Source organism: Dermacentor albipictus, chromosome 8 (assembly GCF_038994185.2).
Source record: "Dermacentor albipictus isolate Rhodes 1998 colony chromosome 8, USDA_Dalb.pri_finalv2, whole genome shotgun sequence".
NCBI classification, from domain to species: domain Eukaryota; kingdom Metazoa; phylum Arthropoda; class Arachnida; order Ixodida; family Ixodidae; genus Dermacentor; species Dermacentor albipictus.
The window spans coordinates 119,770,589-119,796,024 of record NC_091828.1 but is presented as its reverse complement, the minus strand read 5'-3'; the positions used below and the strand labels follow the sequence as shown (position 1 = coordinate 119,796,024).

Sequence of the window (25,436 nt, the reverse complement as noted above, 5' to 3'; positions counted from 1 at the left end):
GAGGAGCCAATGTTTGGGAAATTAGAAATTAGCCATTTAAAGTTCGCAACTTTAATCGTGGCTGTGCACTCGTCGCTTTGAGAAACTGATCAACTTTCTGTTAGTACGTGACTGCCTAAAAAAAGAATAAAAAATTGGCTGAGGCTTAGCTTGGTTAAGCCTAGTCAGATGCGAAGCATATTGGTGGCTAAACTTGGTAACTTGTCGCCAAGCCGCATACTGAGCACGTTGCTTGGCCAGACGTTCTTCCCGCTCTTCATCAGTCTCTGTAGCACGCCGCAACCTTCGCTTCTCATTCCAACGAGCAGCTCTGTCTCCAGGAGGCATCTCACCTCATGAGTGTCTAGCAGGGGCAAGCACAACTGCTTATATACCGCCGCGACGCCGCGAGCGACGGCGCGAGTTGGAGCCCCGTTTCTCCTCTGTCGTGACGTCACGGTGTCACGTGGTATTGAAGGCGACACCGCCGCGCCTGAGGAGCTGGGTTGAGCTCTAGTAATATGCTTCGCATAAAAAAAGCCAGACTAGATACACTCTTTTTATTCGGCGATGCATGCACAGATGGTACTTGAAAATATTGAAACGTGGCATGAAATTTCCGGCATGCCGAGAATGACATGGCAACAGGTTAAAGCAAACAAAAAAAGAACAGTAGTTCACAGCACATCCCGCACTACAGCCTTATCGTGCCACGATAAAGTCCGCGTGGCTTCACTAGACTGCGTCCAGGCCAAACAAAGAACACACAACACAAACGAGTTGCACAAGAACATAGGCTCCCGTGACAAGAAGATCTGACCTGCTTCTGCTAAAGATAGCTATTTTTTTAAACGTTTCCCTCGAGTTTGTTCATGAGTCAGTGGTCAGTCGATTTGCACTTGTTAGCAACATTGCACGAAACACACGACAGAAAACGGCAGAAAACCAAGAATGAAGAAGAACACCAACAACAGCGACAAAAGACGTCCCTGCTTCATCATCAACAGCAAAAGATGCAGAAGGCTACTAATAATGGGTAGGTGGGGGGGGGGAGGCATCACGAGGCCATGGCAAACAAATGAATATCATTTCGCATCTGTTCACGACCTGCAGACGCTGCAATCCGGGAGAAAGAACGCCGACACACTGTCCACCGTCATCTCCATCAGTCGGCTGTGTGGAACTTGACCTTGCGCAATATCCGCTCGGCCATCCCTGTATTGTTGGCGTCCGCGTAGCAGACGAGCGTCTTGAGCCATTGCGCCTTCCACTGAAATTTCTCAGTAACGTTGCTCACAAAAATCGGGCGTTGGAAGCTCTGGTTCTCTGGTGCAGCGCCGAGTCTCCGGATCTGCAGAAGTAAATGTTGACATTAAATTCAATTTTTCTCGTTTTTCTTTTAGTATGGCGTCAATTATACATGAAATAAAAAAAAAGTCTGTTTGATTTCTGAAGCAAGGTAAGTTACTGCAGAAACTGCGCCGGCTCAATGCCAGAGGAACAGTGAAAATATTCCCAAATTGGTTTGAGAGTGTATGACGTTCAAATGCCTCTTACCCGCGGAAGAGAAAGAGCATGGGCGAGAAGCGACGTTTGTTAGGATGCTTTAAAGGGACACTAAAGCGAAACAATAAATCAGTTTAGACTAATGAAGCATTCTTTGAGAACCCCGCAGGCAGTCATTTCAAGAAAATAGTTTGATTATTAGATGAGAAAATAAAGGTCCAAGTGTCAGTATCTGAATTTCGCGCCGCAACCCCAGCGCCGGTACGTCAGCGTGACGTCAGGGATTCCAAAGTATGTTTTTGCATTTGGGTTGCGTTGGCTGAATAAAGGTTCCCGAAACTTGCCATGTTCCTTTAGAACACAATTTAGTCAATCTGTACCGCTATATGTAATTAGTAGGCCTTAGAAGGTGCCATCAAAATCCAAGACGTCACAGCCCCCAGGTGCGCGAACTTAAGTAAGCGTCGCCACCCGTATTTCGTTCTTGCGCTTTTTCTGGCTTACCAAACGTCTTATCGTTGTAAGAGTGGTGTTGTTGTTGGTGTCGTAGAACTGTAATTTACTCATGCAGAAGAAATCATTGTTCACTTTAGTGTCCCTTTAAGGAGCGTTGGTGCACGAACGAGGGAAGCGTACGTGCTGTACGTACGTGCCACGGGAAGCAACGCCAATCCGAGGCAATGGCAGCTGCTTTTCGTCTGCAGCGACACTGCTCAAAAGATGCCGATTTCTCTGCGACGTGACCTGTAGCGGCTACGACTATGCCGCCACATGCGACTATAGCCTATATACGGATTTAAAGCCTGTGGTGCTGCGATGCTAAGCACGAGGTGTCGGGATCACATCTCAGGCGCGGCGGCCGCACTTCGATGGGGGTGAAATGCAAGCCCACTAGTGTATAAGTCTGCATCGGGTGCACGTTAAAGATCACGCAGGCAGTCAAATTAATCCACTACGGCGTGCCTCATAATGAGATAGTTGTTCCAGCAAATAAAACAACAGCATTCCCTTTGCAGCCTTTCGTTGGATTAAATCACGATACATTTCGTTGCAACATATGCACTTTAACATTAGGCATACTATCTGCCACGACCATTCGAAGAAGACAGAAAAAAAAAGCACGCGTTTCTTTTATGCGCTCTGGTGTCACCACAGACGACACTCACGTTTGGTTTCGTCCAGAAGGCACACAAGGTCACCGTTATACACAGTATATAATTATGCATGGTCGCGTGTATTCGCCTAAGAACCCCGAGTTTGCGAACAATCTGCTTTGTCTAATTATATAAACTTTCTATGCTGTGGAAACCAGGATGTTAATATTTTTTATATATTATGTAAATACAGAAGCTTTCTAATCTGCATGCCGAGATGCTAATATTTGTTATATTAATGGCGACAAAGCGCTGTATATTATTCGTAAACGATTCGAAAAATATTTGATATTCATGCGTCTGTATCTCTGGCGACGCGGTATAAAGCACATATGCGTTGATAAGCGTGATAGGAGCCTCCTAAAAAAAAAGAATAAGTGAGAACGTTGTTGAATGTTGCGCTGTGTTTGTGTGTGTGTGTCGTTTCGTGTGAACTGAATTGAGCGTGCCATACACTATGCCCACGGACCATTGCGACTTTGCGGACATTGCGACCACATATATATATATATATATATATATATATATATATATATATATATATATATATATATATATATATATATATATATATATATATATATATATATATATATATATATATATATATATATATATTTAATATATATAAATAATATATATAAATAATATATATATATATATAAATATATAAATATATAAGTAGGTACTCACGGCTGTTACGACTTTTTTCTCACGAATACTCTAAACAGCTATAGCATATTTCCACCGCTGATCAGCTAACGCTTCCGTAAGCTTCGATTCACAGCGCTTCTGGAAGGCAAACATTGTCTACGGCTTTTAGAAATGGTTTTAGAAATGGTTTAGAAAAATAAGAGACGGACAACAGAATAATAGACACAGAATGGGACTGGCTCGAATTTTCCGTATGACTGCTGCAAAGTGTGCACGTGTAAACCTCTGCTGGAAAACACATGCATATTACGAAAAAAGTAAGGATACGGTGGCACGGGAAATACCAGAGGCGATGCATATCAGAAAATTTGGTAACCAGTGTATCAGCGTTCCATCACTGTCTCTTCAAGAGAACGGAGTTTCCTGGCTGATAGGATATGATTAGGCTTGGTTTCTATCTAATGTGATCTCAGCTGTGTATGTTCCTGTTCGCATGCCTGAGGGTACGTATATAAGTGAAGCATCGGGAAAAAAAAAATCGGTTGCGAGAATGCGCCTGTCCGTGTCCTTTATGCTGTTTGTCAGCGTCTTACTTTTCGCGCCTAAAACCATGCGTTAGAGCCATGCACCAACTAGTCCGGCAGCAGACGTAACTAAATTATCTACTGCTGGGTGAATACGTTGGCATTACGTAGCAATGTGGGCGGTCATCCCCGGTCTTTTGCTGCGATAGCCAAGTCATGCCTCATCCTGTCTCGCAAATTTGCGTTAACGCTGCTGCCGGTCTGAAACACCAGTGGCGACCCCTAGTGAACCGATTACTCCCATCCCCTGTTCCCGCTTGACGATGTGTGGCCTCAGTTCATCCATTGCAGCAACCACAACAAGGTCGATCCAAATAGGTCGCGAAGCTTCGGGCGAAAAGCGCTCCAGTAAAAATTGTCACCGACATCGGCAAGGGTGGTTAAGGGGGCAGCTTGTAGCGCGACTATGTTTGGAGGGAACAAAGAATGGGAAAGAAAAAAAAAGCGTTTTTTTTTTATATTCAAGCGAGGCACAGTTAGATTCATTCAACGAAAATAAAATTCCTGGTCAATTTTGTATATTCGTGACGAATTAAGAAAATACAAGTTTATTGTTTTCATTATTATTAATAAACGCATTTCTTTTCAGCGCCCATCGTTATACGAGGCGTTGACGCCACTATCACTCGCAATGCAATTCACGTCTTGAAATGAGCAGAAAGGCGCGCTCGTAAAGTTCACCTGTTGAAATACGCCCCCCTCACGCGTTGTGCTTTTTTGCTTCTCGAAGTTTGTCTGAATTTGGTGACGCGTGTAGCTTCATCGCTTCTTAACCTGTTCAGTCGAAAGTAGTGAGTTACGACCGCCAGATAATTGTGTAGTTGTTTTCGTGAGACTGCGCTGGCCGACCAACTTGGCGCCCTATATACGATAGGACCAGCACTCCACACCTAAAGCTTTCGTCGGCCCTCAAAGAAAGTATGCTCTATGCAGGGATGCGATTTCGACAACCGTACACCTGGCCTTTTCCTGCATCGCTTTCCGCGCTGAAAGCTCGAAACGCTCATCAAGTTGAATGGCGGGGCATTTAAATATGTAGCTCCAAAGGCAGGCCAACGAAACAAATTTCGCGCCTTCGAAAACAAAATGACGTCACTTGTGCTTTTAATGGACATGGCGTCACATTATTTTTTCTTCCGCCGGAAGTGTTCCCACCACATAGAGATGGCGCTAAGCCCCATGAAGCGCCGATGGACCGCCATGTTTTGAACGTATGGGCTCCTATGGAAGCTTCGCTACCAGGTATATTTACCTTAACCACAATACGAAGAATTCAAGAACCGGGACCAGGGATCCACCGGTCCATCTGCGCAGCTGTTATACTCAAGCTGTTATATAGTAAATCTGTAATAGCAAATTATTTAGAAGGCTCCACTCTGGTCCTCATGTTTCTTACAGTTTCAATACCCAAAACATTCAATGAACGCAAGAAAAATACGAAATGTGGCAGAACTCCTTTAAGTAGTACGCTGGAATGTACTAGCATGTGCCACCGCCTCATTGCAAAGAAAAGTTCACGTCATAATCATTATCATCACCATTAATATTTCACCAAAGTCATCACCATGAAGTCAAGGAAGAGGTTCGAGTCAAGGCTAGTCTTTCAATGTTGGGGTAACGTAGCCAGACCCGTATAGAGGGGGTTAGACTCGCGAAGGGCGATATTTACTACGTAATGGAATCCTCGAGGCGCGTTTTCGCCGCCGTCGTTGTGCTAGCTGTTACAAGCTACATTTTCCACTAATGCGACAGTAGCGTGTCGCATTCTTAAGCACATCGCGGTAATTGCTATGCGACAACGTTTACTTGTCGGGCAGTTTGCTCCAGAGAAACGAGATGGCGCTTTCGGCGGAGCGCCACACGTTGCCTCAGCGAAAAGCGCCCAAATACGAAACCATCAGCTCGTCTGCCCTGCTTCTGTGCGGTCAGCTGTCGTGAAATCCAACTGGGTTTTCTCTAACGCGCCGTGCTCCATTCATGCTGCAAGATATGGAGCGGTGGAGTGAAGGCGTGCGCATCAGTTGGTTGAAAAATCGTGACTGGCGCATCAAGGGATGGAATGAATCTGTGTGTGCAAGTTCACGGACCGCTGCTACATAAGGACTGCCTGTGTTGCGTGCTCTACACGATACACGATGTACGGCTTCTCTCGAGGGTTGAAATAAGAATAACTCGTCTGCCAGCGTTGCAACGCTGACCTCCGAGCAAAGAACTTCGACCCCGGAACGTCTGCACGAATGAATACCGCTTGTTATACAGTGACAAAGGGAGTAGCGCCGCTTCTTGCCATATAGTAAATTCCTCGCACGTTACCTACACACATCCGCCAACAACTCGCACGCAAACTTACGCCCACTCTATCGCCAATTTATCAAGAATAAATGAACGGGTGCACACTTTAATCAATGCACCGAAGCGTGGGTGACGGCGACAGCACACTATGTTCGAAGCTGAACGCATCATTACGGTCCATAAAGTATGCGAGTGCCTAGCGATGATACGTATTTGCTACGAGCTAGCTATTGCAACGTATAGAACATGATCGTTACAAGCTTTGTGCCCAGCAAGAACAAACCTATCGCAACTGAGCACACCCTCGAGCTATCAGGCAGAAAATGAACAGAAAGTGACCGCCCGTGGAACTTTACTGAGTCAGAAGCGTGACAAGTCACTGTTTAAAAGCATTTCCTAAATAAAGAACGAATCGCTAAACACATCGATGCAATTCATAAGCCGAAACTCAGGATAGCTTGGAATACATGTTAGCCCCGCTTTTATTACAAGCACCGTAAACGCTGCTCGCGCCGTTCGCACGAAGCGTAATGAGCTGCGAAAGCGCTTAAATGTCCTTTGTAAGCTGCAGCCAAAGCTTCGCGTGTCGTCCACCCAGTTACCGTCCACGACATCCGCTGAAAGAGAGGTTTGCAGCGCCGCACCAGCGTCATGTGCTACACCCATTGTAAACGCAGAGGCAACGGGGGCAACTGAGGCAAGTAATGGACGCGGCACCATGTGCTCAAACATGGAAGCGCCCACGGGATCACCGTGAAAACGGTCACCGTCCGAGGAGCTTCAGCGCAACGCTAAACCTTGTTACCGCTTTCAATGTTTCGCCCTTCGGACTAAACCGGCCAGTTTTTTTTTTGTTTCTTTTGTTATGGGCAAGGAGAAGGGAGGCTTACCCTGGACGTGATGTTCCGGTGCCCAATCCGGGCCAGGACAGGTAGGTGTCCCGTCACGTAGGGCCCCAGCAGTGGGTACTGGGCGATGGCCTCGGAGGACAGCACGAGCGGCTTCAGATGCTTGGAGTGGACGATGAAGGCGTCCCCTTCGCAGTGGGTGGGCCAGTAGGTGTCCCTGAAGAGGGCCTCCGGCACGTACAACGAGCTGTTCGGGTTCCGGTCCACCCGGGCCAGCTGCACGACGGCGCAGTGGAAGTGGCGGTCCTCGGCTTCCTGCAGGCCCTCTATGTGCTCGTGCGCGGCGAGGAAGTCCACCATGGTGGTGTCGTTTGTGTGCACCAGGTGGTGCATGGCCGGCGCGCACTGGTCGTGGATCCAGCGCACGGCGCTCATGAATATGTCAATGGTGTTCTCGAAGGAGGCCTCGTACGGAGCGATGATGAGGTCGCCTTTGAGCACCTCGCGGCGGAGAGAGCGAGACCTGCGATACAGATAGATAGATAGATAGATAGATAGATAGATAGATAGATAGATAGATAGATAGATAGATAGATAGATAGATAGATAGATAGAGAGGGGGGAAACAGAGAGATAAAAAGAAATTATGGTGTTTAACGTGCCAAAACCACTTTCTGATTATGAGGCACGCCGTAGTGGAGGACTCCGGAAATTTCGACCACCTGGGGTTTTTTAACGTGCACCTAGATCTAAGTACACAGGTGTTTTCGCATTTCGAATCCCGGCCGCCGCGGCCGGGATTCGATCCCGCGAGCTCGTGCTCAGCAGCCCAACACCACAGCCACCGAGTAACCACGGCGGGTGAACAGAGAGATAGATTTAGATAGATAGAGGGAAAGAGAGAAAGAGATATAGGGAGATAGATAGAGAGGTAGATAGATAGACAGAGAGAGAGAGGGAAATAGAGAGATATAGATAAATAGATGGAGAAAGAGATATGAAGTGATAGAGAGATAGACAGAGAGAAGGAGATAGAGATAGATAGATAGATAGAGAGGTATATAGATACATAAAGAGAGGGGGGAAATAGAGAGATAGAGAGAGAGATAAAGAGAGAGATAGAGTGACAGAGAGATACACACAGAGAAAGAGATAGAGATAGATAGATAGATAGATAGATAGATAGATAGATAGATAGATAGATAGAGAGGTGGATAGACAGAGAGAGAAGGAAATAGAGAAAGAGAGAGAGAGAGAGAGAGAGAGAGAGAGAGAGAGAGAGAGAGAGAGAGAGTGTTCAACCTTGAATGCCCATAGAGTTTCACGTCTATGAAAATTGGAAGAGCGTGTTTAGCTTTATTTGTGGCCGTGGAAAGTATTTGCAGAAAAAAGCAGCAGTGAAGCCTGATTTGAGTTAAAACCTAATTATACTGTCACGGCTCACTGGAGACAAGAAAGGAGAACGGTATTTATTCGAGAGAGTTAGGGCAAGCACTCAGTCCAGGCTTCTTCTTCTCTAGCGCCTCGCTTGCGCAGACGAGGTCGTCGTCTTTTTCGTCAACGTGGTTGGGCGCTGATGGCGTCGCGGCATTTGCCCTCCTCCAGAAAGAGCATCGTCCCGATGCTCGGCGGGTAGCATCTGGTGTCCAGCAAACCAGAGCGAGTCCATGTCATTCAGAAAAATACGGTTTTATGCGCACCACGTGCACTGTCTCAGGCAGGTGCTGACGGCGCCTCGAGCAGGATGGGCTGTCAGGAACGACTTCATAGTTGACGTCGCTAAGGCGTCGTAAAACCTTGTACGGTCCGAAGTATCGTCGCAGAAGTTTCTCCGCGAGGCCTCGGCGGCGTACTGGAGCCCAAACCCACACTCTTTGCCCGGGCTGGTAGACGACGCATCGATGGTGTTCATTGTAACGTCGGGCATCACGGTCTTGCTGGCTAGCTATGCGAACGCGTGCGAGCTGTCTTGCTTCTTCGGCGCGCTCTGTAAAATCTGCGGCGTCAGTCTCGGAATCGCTGAAGTCATGAGGAAGCATATATAGCATCCAGCATTGTAGTCACTTCTCGACCGTGGAGGAGACTGAATGGCGTCATTCTTGTTGTTTCTTGCCGAGCCGTATTATAAGCAAACGTTACGTAGGGTAATATTTGGTCCCAGTTCTTGTGTTCCACATCGACATACATGCACAGCATGTCTGCGAGAGTCTTGTTGAGGCGCTCCGTAAGTCCATTGCTTTGCGGGTGATAGGCTGTCGTCCTTCTGTGTGCCGTGCCACTGAGGGTGAGTATAGTTCGCAAAAGTTCAGCCGTGAACGCGGTTCCCCTGTCGGTTACGATGACCGCTGGAGCACCGTGCCTCAGGACGACGTTTTCGATGAAGAACTGTGCGGCCTCGGCTGCTGTGCTGCTAGGAAGTGCCTTGGTTTCAGCATATCGCGTAAGGTAATCTGTCGCGACTATGATCCACTTATTTCCGGCAGCGGATATTGGGAATGGGCCCAAAAGGTCCATCCCAATTTGTGCAAACGGTGTTGCAGGCACTGGAACGGGATGTAATAGTCCGGCAGGTTTCGTAGGTGGCACTTTTCGCCGCTGACAGTCAAGGCACGTTCGAACGTAGTGCTTCACCTGTGCTGCGAGCCGTGGCCAGTAATACTTCTTTTTGATCCGTGCTAATGTTCTTGTGTAGCCTAAGTGACCTGAGGTAGCTTCGTCGTGACAGGCCTGCAAAATTTCATTGCGGAGTGTTTTAGGGACGACTAGTAGATATTTCTTCCCTGTTGAAGAGAAGTTCCTCCGAAAAAGAACACTGTTGCGTAGGCAGAATGATGACAGGTGCCTCGAGAACAATCTGGGCTTGTTTGTGGTGCGGCCTTCTAAGAAATCAATTAGTGACGCGAGCTCCTGGTCCTCTTGCTGTTGTTGAGAGATGGTGGCCGCATCAACAACTCCCAAAAAGCCAGTGGATTCGTCATCATCTCCGCCTGACGACTCGATCGGCGATCTGGAAAGGCAATCAGCGTCTAAGTGCTGCCTTCCCGATTTATAGACCACCGTCATGTCGTACTCTTGAAGCCGTAGGCTCCAGCGTGCCAAACGTGCAGATGGATCTTTCATGTTGGGACTTGAGTGAACTTGGGGGAACGCTGCGTTCGCCGAAGAGTGCGGACGTGCCTCACATGCGCTCCGTGATTTTGGGGTCCTTTGACCCGGTTAATCCCATCGGACTACCGAAATTCTGGTCGGAATCGACGTCGGAAGTGAAGAGGACCACGAGGATACCAATTTCAAGCCGGTGGGTCCTTTTTTCGGATTTTATCGGCATTTGAAGTTCCCACGTGGTCGGCAGGGCGTTACGTACGGGGCTCCGCGGCCTTCCCGGCTTCGGCCCGCGGTGAAGACGCATCGGAGCGATGTCCCGAACGAGCAATCCGAGCTACGACCAACCCGTGACCTTAAGACCGACAAGATCTTCGGCTGAATCCCAGGAAAACATGGAAGAAGACTTCCACGACACCATCGAAGTGGCCCACATGCAGCAAGACCGAGACGGCCTCGCTGCAGCAGGGATCCAAGCCCCGGGAAGCAGCACCTCAACGATCCAACGCTCACAAGTAAGCGGAATCGACAGAGAAAAAGAAGACGACTGGATAGTCGCCATGTCGAAGAAACAACGGAAACGCCAAGACGGCGGCGGCAAGCAGCAAGTCTTGGCGGGAAACGGCCTAGATTGCGCGCCTTTTTCAGGGGCGACGAAGAACGCAGCTGGCGCGCCAGCCGCGGCGGAGAAGAAGGAGAGGGAGGGAGCGCCGAGGCGACGCCTGCCTCCGCTCCCCAGAGACGACTTTAAAATCGTCCTCCGGCCGAGAGGACTCGCAGTCAGAGACTTGCACCAACACCACGTGGCGCGGGCGGTAGTCGCGGCTACCGAGCGGGGATGTAAGGAAGAAGACCTGATCATCCGGCTGCGCATTGGATCGAACATCATAATTGTGAGCACCAGCAACGAAGAAGCGGCCAAGAAGATTATGCGCATCAAGCAGCTGAGCTTCGGAGGCAAGAACTACGCCGTAAACGCACACGTGGCGGCGCCGGACGGCACGCTACGCGGGGTGATCCACGGAGTGGATCCGGAGACTTCGCCCGAGGAACTCAAGGCAAGCCTCAGAGTTCGCACGCAAGGCGTGAAGATCCTAACAGCCAGAATGCTCGGGAGATCCAGCACGGCCATCATCACCTTCGACGGCCCCACCCTCCCGAAGCAAGTTCTCTACCACAGCGGAGAATTTTGGTGCTACCCGTACCGGCCCACGAGGCAGGTATGCTACACCTGCGGCCAACAGGGGCACCGAATGGACGTCTGCCCGAATCCGGAGACTAGGGCCTGCAGACAGTGCGGTCTCCAGAACCCGGCGGCAGACCACCCATGCACACCCAAATGCCTGCTGTGTGGCGGCGACCACGTGGCGGGCACGAGAGACTGCAAACAGCGACTCAAGTCGGCGAGCGAGCTGCGGTGGGGCCCCCTGCAGCAGCAACGCCGTAGCCGGGGCCGCAGCCGGGGAAGAACACCAAGATGGTTCCGTGACGAGAGTCAGGAGTCGGGCCGGAGCAGCCGCGGGGGCAGCCGGAACCGGAGCCAGAGCCGGGGATCCGAAAAGGACGAGTCCTTCCCACCCCTGGGCGGCAACGACAAGCAACAGCAGAAGCAGACGCAAGGGCAGAGACAGCAAAAGAAGAAGAGCGGCGGCGTTAAGGTGAGCTGGGGAGACGGCCCTCCCAAATCACTCTTTGCTCCGCACTCGAACACAAACAACACACAAACCGCACGCGAGAAACAGCTAGCGGAGGAAAATACGGCACTTAAACGTGAACTTGAGCAGCTTAGGAAGCAGCTAAGCGAGGTTATCAGAGAACTACGTGAATCGAGGACAGGCTATGCCCCGCCTAGGACTCTGACCCCACCGCCTAGGGCGATGGAGACGGGGCAACAACACCACGAGGGAGGGACCTCCAACGATGACCTTAAAACCTTCATGATGAACATGCAGAGGCAGATGCAAGAGCAGATGCAGCAGTTAAAAAGCGAAATGCAGCAGGGACAACAAAAGTTTGCCCTGTTAGAACAGAATGTCAGGACGCACATCAAGAGCCAAAACACACAGAGAATAACCAATGATGCTAGAGACAGATTACTTAACGAACGCAGGTTCGGCACAGAAACCCCCAACGCAAATAATGGTAACCCATCATGGCAGAACGCCTCCAACAATTAGAGATGTGGCAGTGGAACTGCAGGGGGTACAGGCAAAAACAAGGCCTCCTGCAGCAATTCATCTATGCCAGAGGAACCCCACCAGACGTAATTATGCTACAGGAAACAAACTGCACCCCTACGCTTAGGGGCTACACGTGTCAGGAAAATGGCCGTACGGCAACTCTCATTAGCAAACAAGTAGTAGCCATAGCACATAACGAAATAAAGGACACCCGGATCGAACACGTGATCACGGAGATAATCCCCAAAAAGAAAGCACGATCTAAAAGCACTTATATTATAAACCTATACAGCCCGCCCAGACAGAAAGATGGGGACTTTATTAGGCTCTTTACGGAGGCGAAAAAGTTCGCGGGGAACAACACCCTAGTAATAGCAGGTGATTTCAACGCCAAGAGCCCGAGGTGGGGCTACAATAAAGACGACAAGAAGGGACGTGGCATTTGCGCTGCAGCAGAACAGGCAGAGTGCGAATTGCTAACCGACGAACACCACCCAACTAGACAGGGGAACAGCGTCAGTTCAGACACGTGCCCTGACTTAACCTTCGTAAGGGGCGCCAGACAAGCAGAATGGGAGAACCTGCTCGAGAACCTTGGAAGCGACCACCACATAATAAGGATCAGCACAACCGCAAACAATATCAAGCGGAAAATAGGCAAGGTCCGCCTAACGGACTGGGACGCCTTCAGAGCACACTGCAAGCAGATCAAGGGCGACATTGTATCTGCGGAGGAGTGGAGCCAGCAACTCAGACAGATCCAAGAACTCTATACTAAAGAGGTGGATAGAACCGAACAAACTCCGGAGGTGGACAAGCGGCTCCTCAAGCTATGGGAGGCGAGACGCGGCCTCACCAAGCATTGGAAAAGACAGAAGTTCAATAGGAAGCTAAAGATTAAAATAGCCGAAATAACTAAACAAGCGGAGGAGTATGCAACGCAGCTGGCTAGGCAAGGATGGCAGCAATTCAGCAACGCGCTGAACGGCACCCTCAGCACGGCCAGGACGTGGCAGATCCTCAAGTCCCTCATGGACCCGAGCAAGAACAAATCAGAAAGCGGCAAATCGATTCAGAGGCTGGTGCACCAGTACACGGGCACGGACGAACAGCTACTCGAGGAAGTCCGGGTCAAATGCTACGGCAGAGACCAGGTCGAAAGCTACCAAGAAGAGTACCAGGGCGAAGAGAATCCCACCATGGATCGGCCCATAACGAGAGAGGAAGTCGTCGAGGCGATCAGGTCGGCAACAAAAAACACAGCAGCGGGGGCGGACAGAATCAAGAACTCGCTCATAAGAAACCTCAGCGATGGCGCCATAGATCAGCTCACAGCCTACTTCAACAAGCTCTGGCACGAAGGAAAAGTGCCGGCCGAGTGGAAACACGCGGTAGTGGTAATGATCCCGAAGCCAGGCAAGAAACTCCAGGTCGAGAACCTCAGGCCGATCTCCCTCACGTCGTGCCTGGGCAAGATGTACGAGAAAGTAATCACAAAAAGGATCCAGTCGCACCTAGAGAGGAACCAACTGTACCCAGACAGCATGTACGGGTTCAGAGCCCACCTGTCTACGCAGGACGTACTACTCCAACTCAAGGAGGAAGTACTCGAGAAAATGCCGAGAAGTGGCGAAAACGTTGTCATGGCCCTCGACATAAAGGGAGCCTTCGACAACGTGAGCCACGCCGCCATCATGGAAGGCATCAACAACACCAACTGCGGGGGAAGAACCCACGACTACATCAGGGCCTTCCTGAGCGACAGAACAGCGACCGTGGGACTAGGCGAGCTGAGAAGCGACGTCTTCACCACGCCTTGCAAAGGAACACCCCAAGGCTCCGTGATATCGCCCGTCCTGTTCAATATGGCGATGATCGGGCTAGCAAGACGCCTCAAGGAAATCCCGGGCATCCAACACGCGATGTACGCCGACGACATCACGGTGTGGGTCACCCAAGGATCGTTAGGGGAGAAGCAGGACAGACTACAAGAAGCTGCGACCTGCGTAGAGACCTACGTCAGGGAGAGAGGCCTCAGATGTTCGACGGAGAAGTCGGAAATCATCAGGATCGGAAGAAATCCTACCAAAGCCTCGCTGGAAGTAGTTCTAGAGGGGCAATTGATCCCAGAGCAGAACATGGTACGAATCCTAGGCATGTGGCTGCAGAGCAGCCGAAAATGCAGCCATACCATCAGCCTGCTGAGAAGAGCCGCGGAGCAGGTTGGCAGAATGATCAGTAGAGTCTCTCAGAGAAGGTACGGGATGAAAGAAGAAGATACCCTCAAACTCGTCAACAGCCTAATCGTTAGCAGAGTTATGTACTCCTTGCCCTACCACGCAACAACAAAGGCGGAGCGAGAGCAAGCCGACTGTATTCTCAGGAAGGCATACAAGATTGCTCTACACCTGCCCAGAAACGCATCAAACGAGAAGCTACTCCAACTCGGAATCAGCAATACCTTCGATGAGCTTGCCGAGGCTCAATTGGGGGCACAACTCATCAGACTCAGAGGCTCCTCTACGGGAAGGGCGCTCCTGAGAAGGCTGGGTCGGAACACGTGCGGACTGGTAGACAGATACGCGGACGTACCGGACGACCTTAGAAAGACCTTTAATGTAGGACCCCTGCCTAAAAACATGGATCCTAACCTACACGAGGACAGACGAACAGCAAGGGCCGAGCAGCTAGAAAGGAGGCTAGGCCGGTCAGAGAACACAGTCTATACGGACGCCTCCATGTACGTACATGCAGGGAAGCGCTTAGCCGCTACGGTGGTAGCTAATAGCACAGGAGACATGGCCACATGCGCCTCAGTGAAGGTCGTGGGCATAACGGAGGCCGAGGAAATTGCCGTCGCGCTGGCGGTAGCAGAAGGCTATAGGAAAGGCCGATCCCTAAACATCTTAACAGACTCGAAAGACACGTGTAAAAACTATACGAAGGGCAGAATTAGCGGCATGGCCCTCAGGATAATCAGTGGGGCAGCAGCCTCTGCTGAGCAGACACCCATACAACACATAATCTGGGTCCCAGGCCACGCAGGCGTAGCGGGGAACGAAAGAGCAGACAGCCTAGCTCGAGGGCTTACATACCGAGCAGGCATGTCAGATGTTCTGGAGCTTCAGCTACTAGCATGCGAGGGGGGATACACAGAGACATTACAACTATACAGGGGGACTAGATTCAAGTACCCACCACCACACAAAGCCCTCACGAGGGAGGAAGCAGTCGGCTGGCGTAGGCTACAAACAAACTCCTTCCCCAACTTGTACATCTATAACAAGATGTCACCAACACAATACAGAGCAAACTGCCCCTGGTGCGGCGACACACCCACACTATACCACATCACATGGGAGTGCGAACGAAATAAAGCATTCCACCAACACGAATTCCCGAGTGCGGAGCAATGGGAGAGCCGGCTCACCAGCAGCGAGCTCGCGGCCCAAAGGGCCTTAGTGCGGCACGCTGCTGATGCAGCGCGACTCAGTGGAGCCCTGGACTAGGGGCCCAACCTTGCTGAAGAGAAGCCTCAAGTCGCCGGCGCCAAGAAAGACGACGGAGGCTTCGAATCCGCGAATCTCTTAAACGATCTCATTAAAAGTTTTCTACTACTACTACTACATTCATGTTGGTCAACCAACAGAGAGAATGGTGGTCACTTATAACTTGAAATGGGCGGCCGTATATGTACGGACGGAACTTGGTAACTGCCCATACTACAGCCAAGCATTCCTTCTCTGTGGTGGAGTAGTTCGACTCGGCACGTGACAATGTTCTACTCGCGTAAGCGATGACTCGCTCAGCGCCGTCTTGCCGTTGAACAAGGACGGCGCCTAAACCTACGTTGCTGGCATCGGTGTGGATCATTGTCGGCGCATCCACGTCAAAGTGGGCAAGAACAGGCGGAGTTTGTAGACGGTGCCGCAACTCGTTAAATGCCGCCTCCTGCTCCTCGCCCCACACAAACGTGACATCATCTCTGGTTAAGCAGGTAAGCGGTGAGGCGATGCGTGCAAAACCCGCAATAAATCGCCGGTAATATGCGCATAGGCCCAGGAAGCGCCTGACTGCCTTTTTGTCTGTAGGCCTTGAAAACTTTGCGACGGCTGCGATTTTCTCAGGATCAGGTCTGACACCTGTGTGACTTACTACGTGGCCCAAAAACTGTAGTTCTTCATATCCAAAGTGGCACTTTTCAGGTTTTAAGGTAAGCCCAGCGGACCGTATGGCTTGAAGAACCGACCGTAGCCGTCTGAGATGTTCATCAAATGTGGCAGAATAAACAATGACATCATCTAGGTAGACTAAGCAAGTCTTCCACTTAAGGTCTGAGAGTACAGTATCCATTAGTCTTTGGAACGTGGCTGGGGCGGAACACAAACCAAAAGGGAGAACTTTGAATTCATAGAGCCCATCAGGCGTTAAAATGCAGTCTTTTCGCGATCCCGCTCATCGACCTCTATTTGCCAGTATCCACTTTTTAAGTCCATCGATGAGAAGTACCGTGCATGCCGTAGCCTGTCGAGGGAATCGTCGATGCGTGGTAAGGGATACACATCTTTTTTTGTAATCCGATTGAGCTTGCGATAATCGATACAAAACCGCAGGCTACCATCCTTCTTCTTAACGAGTACCACGGGCGATGCCCAAGGGCTTTTTGACGGCTGGATGACATCATCTTCTAGCATTTTCTTGACTTGCTGCTGTATTGCTTCACGCTCTTTCTCAGCCACGCGATACGGATGCTGTCGGATGGGTATTGCTGTTTCCTCCGTAATGATGCGGTGTTTCGTCAGTGGTGTTTGACGCACTCGGGACGTTGTAGAGAAGCACTCCTTAAAATCGTCAAGCAGTTCCCTGAGACTTTGTTTCTCTTGCGGCGCTAAACCTGGGTCAACGTCGACGACGGGTGCATGTGGCATCGTATCGGTGGTCGATTCTTCTTTTACAGCAAAGCAGTGTTGAACGTGGTCAATTTCATCAAAGTATGCCACAGCGGTGCCTTTACTGATGTGCCGGCGTTCATTGGTAAAATTTGTCAGAAGTATCTCTGTGCGACCACCGATTAGGCTGACAATACCGCGAGCGATGGCAACACCTTGATGGAACAGAAGTGCAGTTAGTTGTTCGGCTACGCAGTCGTTGTCAAACTGTTCTCCGCAACTGACGGAGACAAGACTGCATGATAGTGGTGGTATGCAGACGTCGTCGTCGGCGACACGTAACGATGTACGTTGGCGCTCTTCGTCGTGGGTCGTCTCTGTACTAGTTGACAAGGTTATCTCGCCATCCCGTATGTTAACGACGGCACCGTACTCCCTCAAGAAGTCCATTCCAAGGATGAGTGATCTGCAGCACTCTTTTAAGATCATAAAAGTGGCGACAAAAGCTGTATTTCCTATCTGGAGTCGTGCAGTACATTTTCCTGTAGGTATCATTATCTGGCCCCCGGCATTTCGAATATAAGGGCCCGTCCATTGCATTTTGACTTTCTTAAGCCGGTCTGCCAACTGCTCACTCATTATCGAAAAGTCTGCGCCAGTATCAACTAAAGCTGTCACGTCGTGCCCATCAATCGTTAAAAGTAGGTCGGCACTCACAAATTCGTCGGCGTTCCGATTCTCCGGGCTGCTCTGCTCGTTTCTCTGTAATGTTGGGGGACTTTCGGCGGTTCGACGACTTGCAACCTTGCCCCCGGAGGTCGCCGATTTCAGTTTCCCCGCCGTGGGCTTGGAGAGCGGCCTCGTACTACGTCGGCGAAACTGCGACGGTTCGGCGAAGAATAACGCAAAGGAGACGGCGAGCGCGACCGGAGATTAGCTGAGCTGCCTTGTTCCCGAGTGGCACTGTCGTCGAAGCGTCGATGTCTCTCAGGAAACTGTCGTGGAGTGGCAGGTGGCATTTCCTGGATGCCACCCTGGCGATGAGGGCAAAAACGATAAATGTGCCCTGGTTCGCCACATTGAAAACACAATGGGCAGCGATCAGCAGTGCGCCATACATCGGTCCTGCGAAGCTGGGGTCGCCTGAAATGCTCCCTCTGTATCCAGGCAGCAATAGGTGGCCGCTGGTGGTACTACTGTACTGGCCCGGTGGAAAGAGGGCGTCGAACAGCGTCCGCGTAGCTGTATGCACGCGGCTCTAAGCGTGGCTCGGGACACGGTTGAGGGAGTGGCTCAGGTGATGCAAATGCTTGCCGGATTTCTTGGCGGACAACTTCAGCGACCGAAGCAACAGTGAACTCCTTCGGTGTCGCAGTTTGCTTCGCAATCTCCTCGCGCACAATGTCTCTTATTAGTTCACGTAGCGAGGTCTCGTCTGTCGCTGTCAATACTGCGGCTCCTGCAGGCGCATCGTTAGTCAGGCGTTCGTATTGCCGGCAACGCTGCTGCAGTGCCCGCTCGATTGCTGTGGCTTCCTTAATGAACTCTTCTACAGTTGTAGGCGGGTTACGCACGAGACCAGCGAATAGCTGTTCTTTGACGCCGCGCATGAGATGGCTCAGCTTCTTGGAATCAGGCATGTTGGGATCCGCGCGGCGAAACAAACGAGACATGTCCTCGGCGAACATCGAAACACTTTCGTTTGGCTTCTGAATGCGCAACTCGAGAAGGCGTTGTGCATTATCTCGGCGATCAGTGCTTCCGAAGGTGTCAAGTAGCCGACGGCAAAATTCGTCCCACGTGGTCAAATGTGCCTCGCGGTTCTGGAACCACGTCCTTGCGCTACCTTCAAGAGCGAAGTACACATTGGAAAGCTTCTGGTCCGGACGCCACTGATTGACCTTAGCTACGCGTTCGTATTGGTCCAGCCAGTCTTCGGCGTCTTCATACGTGTCACCGTGGAAGCTAGTGGGGACTAGATTGTTTTGAACAGTCACCTGTGTTGGACTTGCAAGCGCCATTTCCTGAGTCGGTGAGGTCGCTGACAACGTTCCTTGGAAGAGGCCGAATTCCGGGCACAGACCTTGCAGGCGGCGGCTTGCGCGGTGCACAGGTGTCTCGACGCGTGGATGATGTCTTGAAGGGCTGGATGCAGGGCTACTCGCAGGAGTCGTCCCTATCATTAGGTGATGATGCGGTACCCAGCACGTCCACCAGTGTCACGGCTCACTGGAGACAAGAAAGGAGAACGGTATTTATTCGAGAGAGTTAGGGCAAGCACTCAGTCCAGGCTTCTTCTTCTCTAGCGCCTCGCTTGCGCAGACGAGGTCGTCGTCTTTTTCGTCAACGTGGTTGGGCGCTGATGGCGTCGCGGCAATACCGTTAATAATACTTGGACATTAATTAATCAGTCGCTCCAGCACATTAAACGCGCTACTATCGGCTATGTGTTACGTTTCCCGTGTGTAAATTAGAATTTTGAGGTATCTAAACTTGCGTGGCATGTATATATGGTACAGTGGGCACTGCAGGGTTGATGATACGCATCTGGAGCGGTTAGCCGAGCGACAGTCCCGACATATTTCTCCAGGTGAGATGATGAAGGAAGAAAGAAAAGGAGTGAGATAAAAAACAAGCAGTCAGAGCACGCGCGCGTCAAAGTGCGCAGTAGGTTTTAGTGCCCGCACATATCCCCGCCTACTAAGGCAGATATCCACACATATCCTAGGGCTACTATAGGGCAGATATCCACACATATCCAACGGCTACTAGGGCAGATATCCACACATATCTTACGGCTACTATATGGCAGATATCCACACATATCCCCGTCTACTAGGGCAGATATCCACACTTATCCTACGGCTACTAGGGCGGATATCCACGCATATCCTACGGCTACTAGGGCAGATATCCGCACATATCATACGGCTACTAGGGCAGATATCCACACATATCCCCGTCTACTAGGGCAGATATCCACACTTATCCTACGGCTACTAGGGCGGATATCCACGCATATCCTACGGCTACTAGGGCAGATATCCGCACATATCATACGGCTACTAGGGCAGATATCCACACATATCCTACAGCTACTATAGGGCAGATATCCACACTTATCCTACGGCTACTAGGGCGGATATCCACGCATATCCTACGGCTACTAGGGCAGATATCCGCACATATCATACGGATACTAGGGCAGATATCCACACATCTCCTACGGCTACTAGGGCAGATATCCACACATATCCTACAGCTACTATAGGGCAGATATCCACACATATCCTAGGGCTACTATAGGGCAGATATCCACACATATCCTACGGCTACTAGGGCAGATATCCGCACATATCATACGGCTACTAGGGCAGATATCCACACATATCCTACAGCTACTATAGGGCAGATATCCACACTTATCCTACGGCTACTAGGGCGGATATCCACGCATATCCTACGGCTACTAGGGCAGATATCCGCACATATCATACGGATACTAGGGCAGATATCCACACATCTCCTACGGCTACTAGGGCAGATATCCACACTTTTCCTACGGCTACTAGGGACAGGCAGCCGAACGAGTGCTCATCAAATATAAACTACCCGGAACAGAATATTACCGGCCAAATACGCCGTCACAGAGGTCACGTGTTGGGTCTTTACTGCGAGGGGAAAAAAGCGAAGGGAATGGCTTCTCGGAGGGTTCGCTCGCTAAAGGCCGGCTGCATGACAATGCTCCCCATGGTAGCAGCGCAAGGCAAAACATTTAAATTATTCATTGAATTATGGGGTTTCACGCGCCCGAACCGCGATCTGATTACGAGGCACGCCGTAGTTGGGGGACACTGCGGAAATTTAGACCACCTGGAGTTCTTTAACGTGCACCTGAAGTTAAGTACACGGGTTTTTTCGCATTTCGCCCCCATGGAAACGCGGCCGCCGTGGGCGGCATTCGATCCCGCGACCTCGTGCTTAGCGGGCCAACGCCATAGCCACTAAGCTACCACGGCGAGTTAATGTGGAACGAGGACATCAACGGGACATGCAGTTGACCCGATTAATTCTTTTTAGTGTGTGCGCGTGTGTCCTCGTTTCTTGCTCCCTCTGCGCTGCAACCAATGCCGGACAAGTTCCAACTCGGCCGATTCGCCATCCTCGCGTAGTGCTCGGTCGCAGTTTTATTTCCCCCCGTCCGCTGCACGACACGGTGTGCGCGGCAACCGACCTGACGATGTCCGCCGAGTAGCCCATGTAGAAGACCACCTTCCAGGGCAGGGTTGCGCGGACCATCGGGTGGCCCATGGACTTGCGGATGGCTTCCCTGTGCGAGCGGTTGTTCGGCTTGGTGCGGACGGCCACGACGACGGTGGTGTTGGCGCCGTGCGCCTGGCACAGCTGCGTCGGAAAGTGCTGGCGAAGCATCGTGCCCGTGAAGTGGTGCAGCAGCAGTCCGAGCGCCACCATGGACAGGAAGCTGAACACGATCAGCGTGGTCGGGGAGCGGCTGTGCCGCGTCACCGCCAGCAGGACGCTGCGGCGAGCGCGTTAACAACGAAACTTGCACAAGGAGACCGTCGCCATTTTTTTTTCTGGTGAAGCCACGGAGGAAGGAAACTAAGGAGAGCCCCTGACGTCACTCTTTGTGAAGCAAAAGTGAAGCCGGAAGCTGGCGTTGCTCATGGCGATGCTCCGCCTTTTGGGCCACCCTCCTCTCGTTTACATCTTTCGCGAAACCACGCAGCGCTGCGCGTGGTTTCGCGCGCGCTCGCGCAACATCCGGCAGAGCACAGTGCAGGTAACACAGCGCAACAAGACACGGTGACTAAAGCAAACCCGCCCACACAGCGCCTTTGCCACGGCACGAAACCTACCAGAGCAACACGTGTGAGCGCTCAAAACCATAACGACGCCGCCATTGTGGCCCAAAAGGCGTGGCCATTACAGAAAAAAAAATTAAAAAGCAACAAAAAATGAGAACCTACTACGTCATTTCCGCCACACTTTTCTCCTAGCGCGCGGAGGGGGTAGGACCTCTCCTTAGTTTCTTTCCTCCGTGGGTGAAGCATATTGCATCAAGACGGCAAGTTGTAAAGTAGCGGCAACTTCGTGAAGTAGCGACACTCTCCTCCTCCGCCTTCACTCCTCCTCGTTTCTCCTCTCTTTCACGCTCCCTCCTCGACCGTGGCGCCGCCTAAACTGCTCGAGCGTATACCAACTGCGCCAACATGGCTTACCCGCCAATCCGTAGACGCTTCTCGAGCAAAAGTAGCGCTGATGCATGACGCGAGGGCCCACGTGATGCTAAAGGCCAATAGCGACGCGGCGTCGTCCGGAGTGCTCGAGGAGGAGGCGGCATTCTTTAAAGCATGGCACTACTTTACGACGTTTAAGGGGCTTTAAGGTTCGTTACAGCGCAACACAAGACAAGGACAAAAGATGGTATAAAACGACGACACGGCGCTGACTCTCAACTGTTATTTTATTGAAGATATGTATAGCACATATATATAGGTCCCAGTTGATAACCATGACATGCACGAGACACAGAAATGCATCGAGGCAACTGTCACAGTTCCTGAGATGCGTCAGTTTGTCGCAGTTGCCACAATGCAGCTCTGTGTCTCGTGCATGTCATGGTTATCAACTGGCACCTATATATATGTGCTATACATATCTTCAATAAAATAACAGTTGAGAGTCAGCGCCGTGTTGGCGTTTTATACTTCCTTTTGTGCTTGTCTTGTGTTGCGCTGTAACGAACCTTACTATGAATTCCAGTGAAGCTTATAGAGTGGAACATTCAGACGAGAGGAATGGAAGGCGACACACACACACACACACACACACACACACACACACACACACACACACACACACACACACACACACACACACACACACACACACACACGCACGCACGCACGCACGCACAAACACGCGCGCGCACATGCAAGCGCTGCTTCTGTTGCTCACCTTCAGTTACATGCCGGTGGCTAGATCAATTATTTATAACGATTGGCGCTTAGGTGTTTCGGTATTGCAGTGGGTTGGTCACATATACACGAGCTCGCTCGCGGAGAGCGATCGGATAGCGAGGAGTTTCTTTTTTCCCAATTCCCTGATGCCAGGTCTTTTCGTCGAGCGGGAAAAAAAAAACGCATACAGCCAAAATAGTTCACAGCACGTGTACACACATCGCGGCAGACAATGCACGTCGCATGTTTGCGCAGTCAAGAGAAATTTCCGCGCACTGTAGCTACCGCTGCACCGAAAGGCTACACATTGGCAGTGGCGTAGCTAGGTTGTCTGGCACCCGGGGCCCATAGGTCTTCTGTCACCCCCCCCCCCCCCCCCGGGTGTAGCCGGCGGAAAGAGGGGCGTCTTCAGACGTATATGACACCCCCCCCCCTCCACAGGCCCTTTGCACCCGGGGCCCACGGCCCCCCGGCCCCCCCTATTGCTACGCCACTGCACATTGGTTCTTCGATGACCTTGTGCAAACTGGCACGGAAGACGAGCTAAAACTTCGCGAAATCGTTCACGCGACGGCAACATATTCGTGCATACGATACCGCGCCAGCTCACACAAGCCAGTGAGGGGAAGGGGGGGGGGGGCAATCCTCCACGCCAGGTGATTAGGTCTATATGAATGAGCAAATTACATGAAATAGTCATCATATCGACGAGGGCTTTGCACAAATCGCATTCACATGCCGGTCTCGTAGCTTAGCAGTGCCACCTGAGCGCTCTGGAACAATTCTCGAAAGTGGCTATATTAGAGTATTAGAGTGGATATTAGAGTGTACAGCGTGCCCGTCACGTAGTAAACGCGCGGGCTACTAGACAGCGCTGTCTTAACCGCCTTGAACGTTTTTCCCCCCTTTAACCTGGGTAGGACATTAGGCAGTATAACAGCAAGGACTTGGCGGCACAACCCATACCACCCTTTTCCAAAGAGGACGCTCATAACATCTATCCATCCATCTATCCGTCCATCCATGAACAGCTGCCGGAGTTCGGCTCGGTGCCATTCTCGAAAAGCCGCCCGAAGACAGGCGTCATTCGAACGGAAGTCACGTGATGCACAGACTACGTTGGGCGACGGAATTCTCAAGGAGGCGGGCGTGCTGCTCTGGGTTCACGCGTCGCGTAAAAAGAAAATGGAAGAGCGGTTTGCGTCCACTTACCTCATGGTTGGGGAGCTGGGCGTTCTTTTGGAATGTGACGTCATCTTCATCTTCTTCCGTCACCAGTGTCAAGCGTCACGTGCAAGAGCGCTCATTTTTTTTTGTCTATGCCGCAAACGTATCGTCGGAATTCCTATTATTCCTCTAAATTCCTAGTAAGGAATTTCGAGGGTTTGTTTTGTATATTGTCATCGTTTTGGCCACGAGTCAGACTTTTCACGATACTCTGGATATTTTCAAGATTCCAGAAGCTTCTTCTTCATTCTCTTCTTCCGTCGTCTTTGTAATATGACCACGTGGTGTCGATAAAGTTATGACGATGGCAATAGAGCTTTGCTGTGAGGAACGGCTGGTCGGCACAGAGAGGTAATAACAGCAACAGGACGGAAAGTTTGGCGCATATTGTGAAAGCGGCGCGAAGAGACAACACGAAAAAACTTACACGCTTGTCCCGTGGTGGCCTTCTTGTCTTGTCTTGTCTTGTTTTGTGTCCCAGACAGTGGCGCATGCCCACTATGGGGGATTGGCCAAGAAGCAGGTGGTTTTTCGTATGCTTAGAAGTAAAGCCAAACTAGACTTAAGCTGTGGAGCGTGAGACCAAAACTGTAATTTAGACGTGTAAGGAAAATATTGTTAAGAATTTTGATAAAATAAGTTAACGTAAATAAATGAAATAATTGTCTACGCGCGTTTTCTTTTTTTTTGCGTTGTCATTGCACAATGCGGCTAATAGCGAGCCCAGTGACCTCTAGCGGAGGTCAGTGAAGTGGTTAATAGCGCGAGCACGTCAGGGTAAAAGTCGGGTCGCGCCAGCGTGAATCCGTAAGGACATGCATTCCCATTTCAGAAACCTAATCTAAATCTACATTTTTCTTTCTCTCTTTAAAAATAAATGAGGAATTCGGCGTTCGTTCCCTAAATTGAATTTAGTTGCACGCGGGCTACGTGGTTCATGAAACTTGCATTCAGTTCCAATTTAAACGACGAACGTGGAGCACTAAAGCGTAGCCTCCGAGATTGCAAAGCGGGCGTAGCGCGATCCGGCTTTACGT

The 25,436-nt window shown here is 50.7% G+C and overlaps 2 protein-coding genes across 2 annotated transcripts in view; one reads left to right on the top strand and one right to left on the bottom strand.

Moving 5' to 3' along the window:
* LOC139049090 (regulator of G-protein signaling 7-like) overlaps window positions 1-25,436 on the top strand; it is an 88,465-nt gene that overhangs the window by 1,275 nt on the left and 61,754 nt on the right. The window lies entirely within an intron of this gene.
* On the bottom strand, window positions 526-24,537 carry LOC139048570 (beta-1,3-galactosyltransferase 9-like). The gene is made up of 4 exons (XM_070522986.1): window positions 24,385-24,537; window positions 21,423-21,728; window positions 7,060-7,540; window positions 526-1,330 (listed from the first exon to the last, which is right to left on the bottom strand). The coding sequence occupies exons 1-4, from the start codon at window positions 24,432-24,434 to the stop codon at window positions 1,145-1,147; spliced, it is 1,023 nt and encodes a 340-aa protein (XP_070379087.1). The 5' UTR covers window positions 24,435-24,537; the 3' UTR covers window positions 526-1,144.

What these genes read in the sequence shown, in the direction of transcription:
- LOC139048570 (XM_070522986.1), bottom strand. Translation starts at nt 24,434, where the DNA reads ATGAAGATGACGTCACATTCCAAAAGAACGCCCAGCTCCCCAACCATG. An exon ending in CCCAGCTCCCCAACCATGAG is followed by an intron (nt 21,729 to 24,384) that starts GTAAGTGGACGC and finishes CGCTCGCCGCAG; the next exon opens with CGTCCTGCTGGCGGTGACGC. An exon ending in TACTCGGCGGACATCGTCAG is followed by an intron (nt 7,541 to 21,422) that starts GTCGGTTGCCGC and finishes TCTGTATCGCAG; the next exon opens with GTCTCGCTCTCTCCGCCGCG.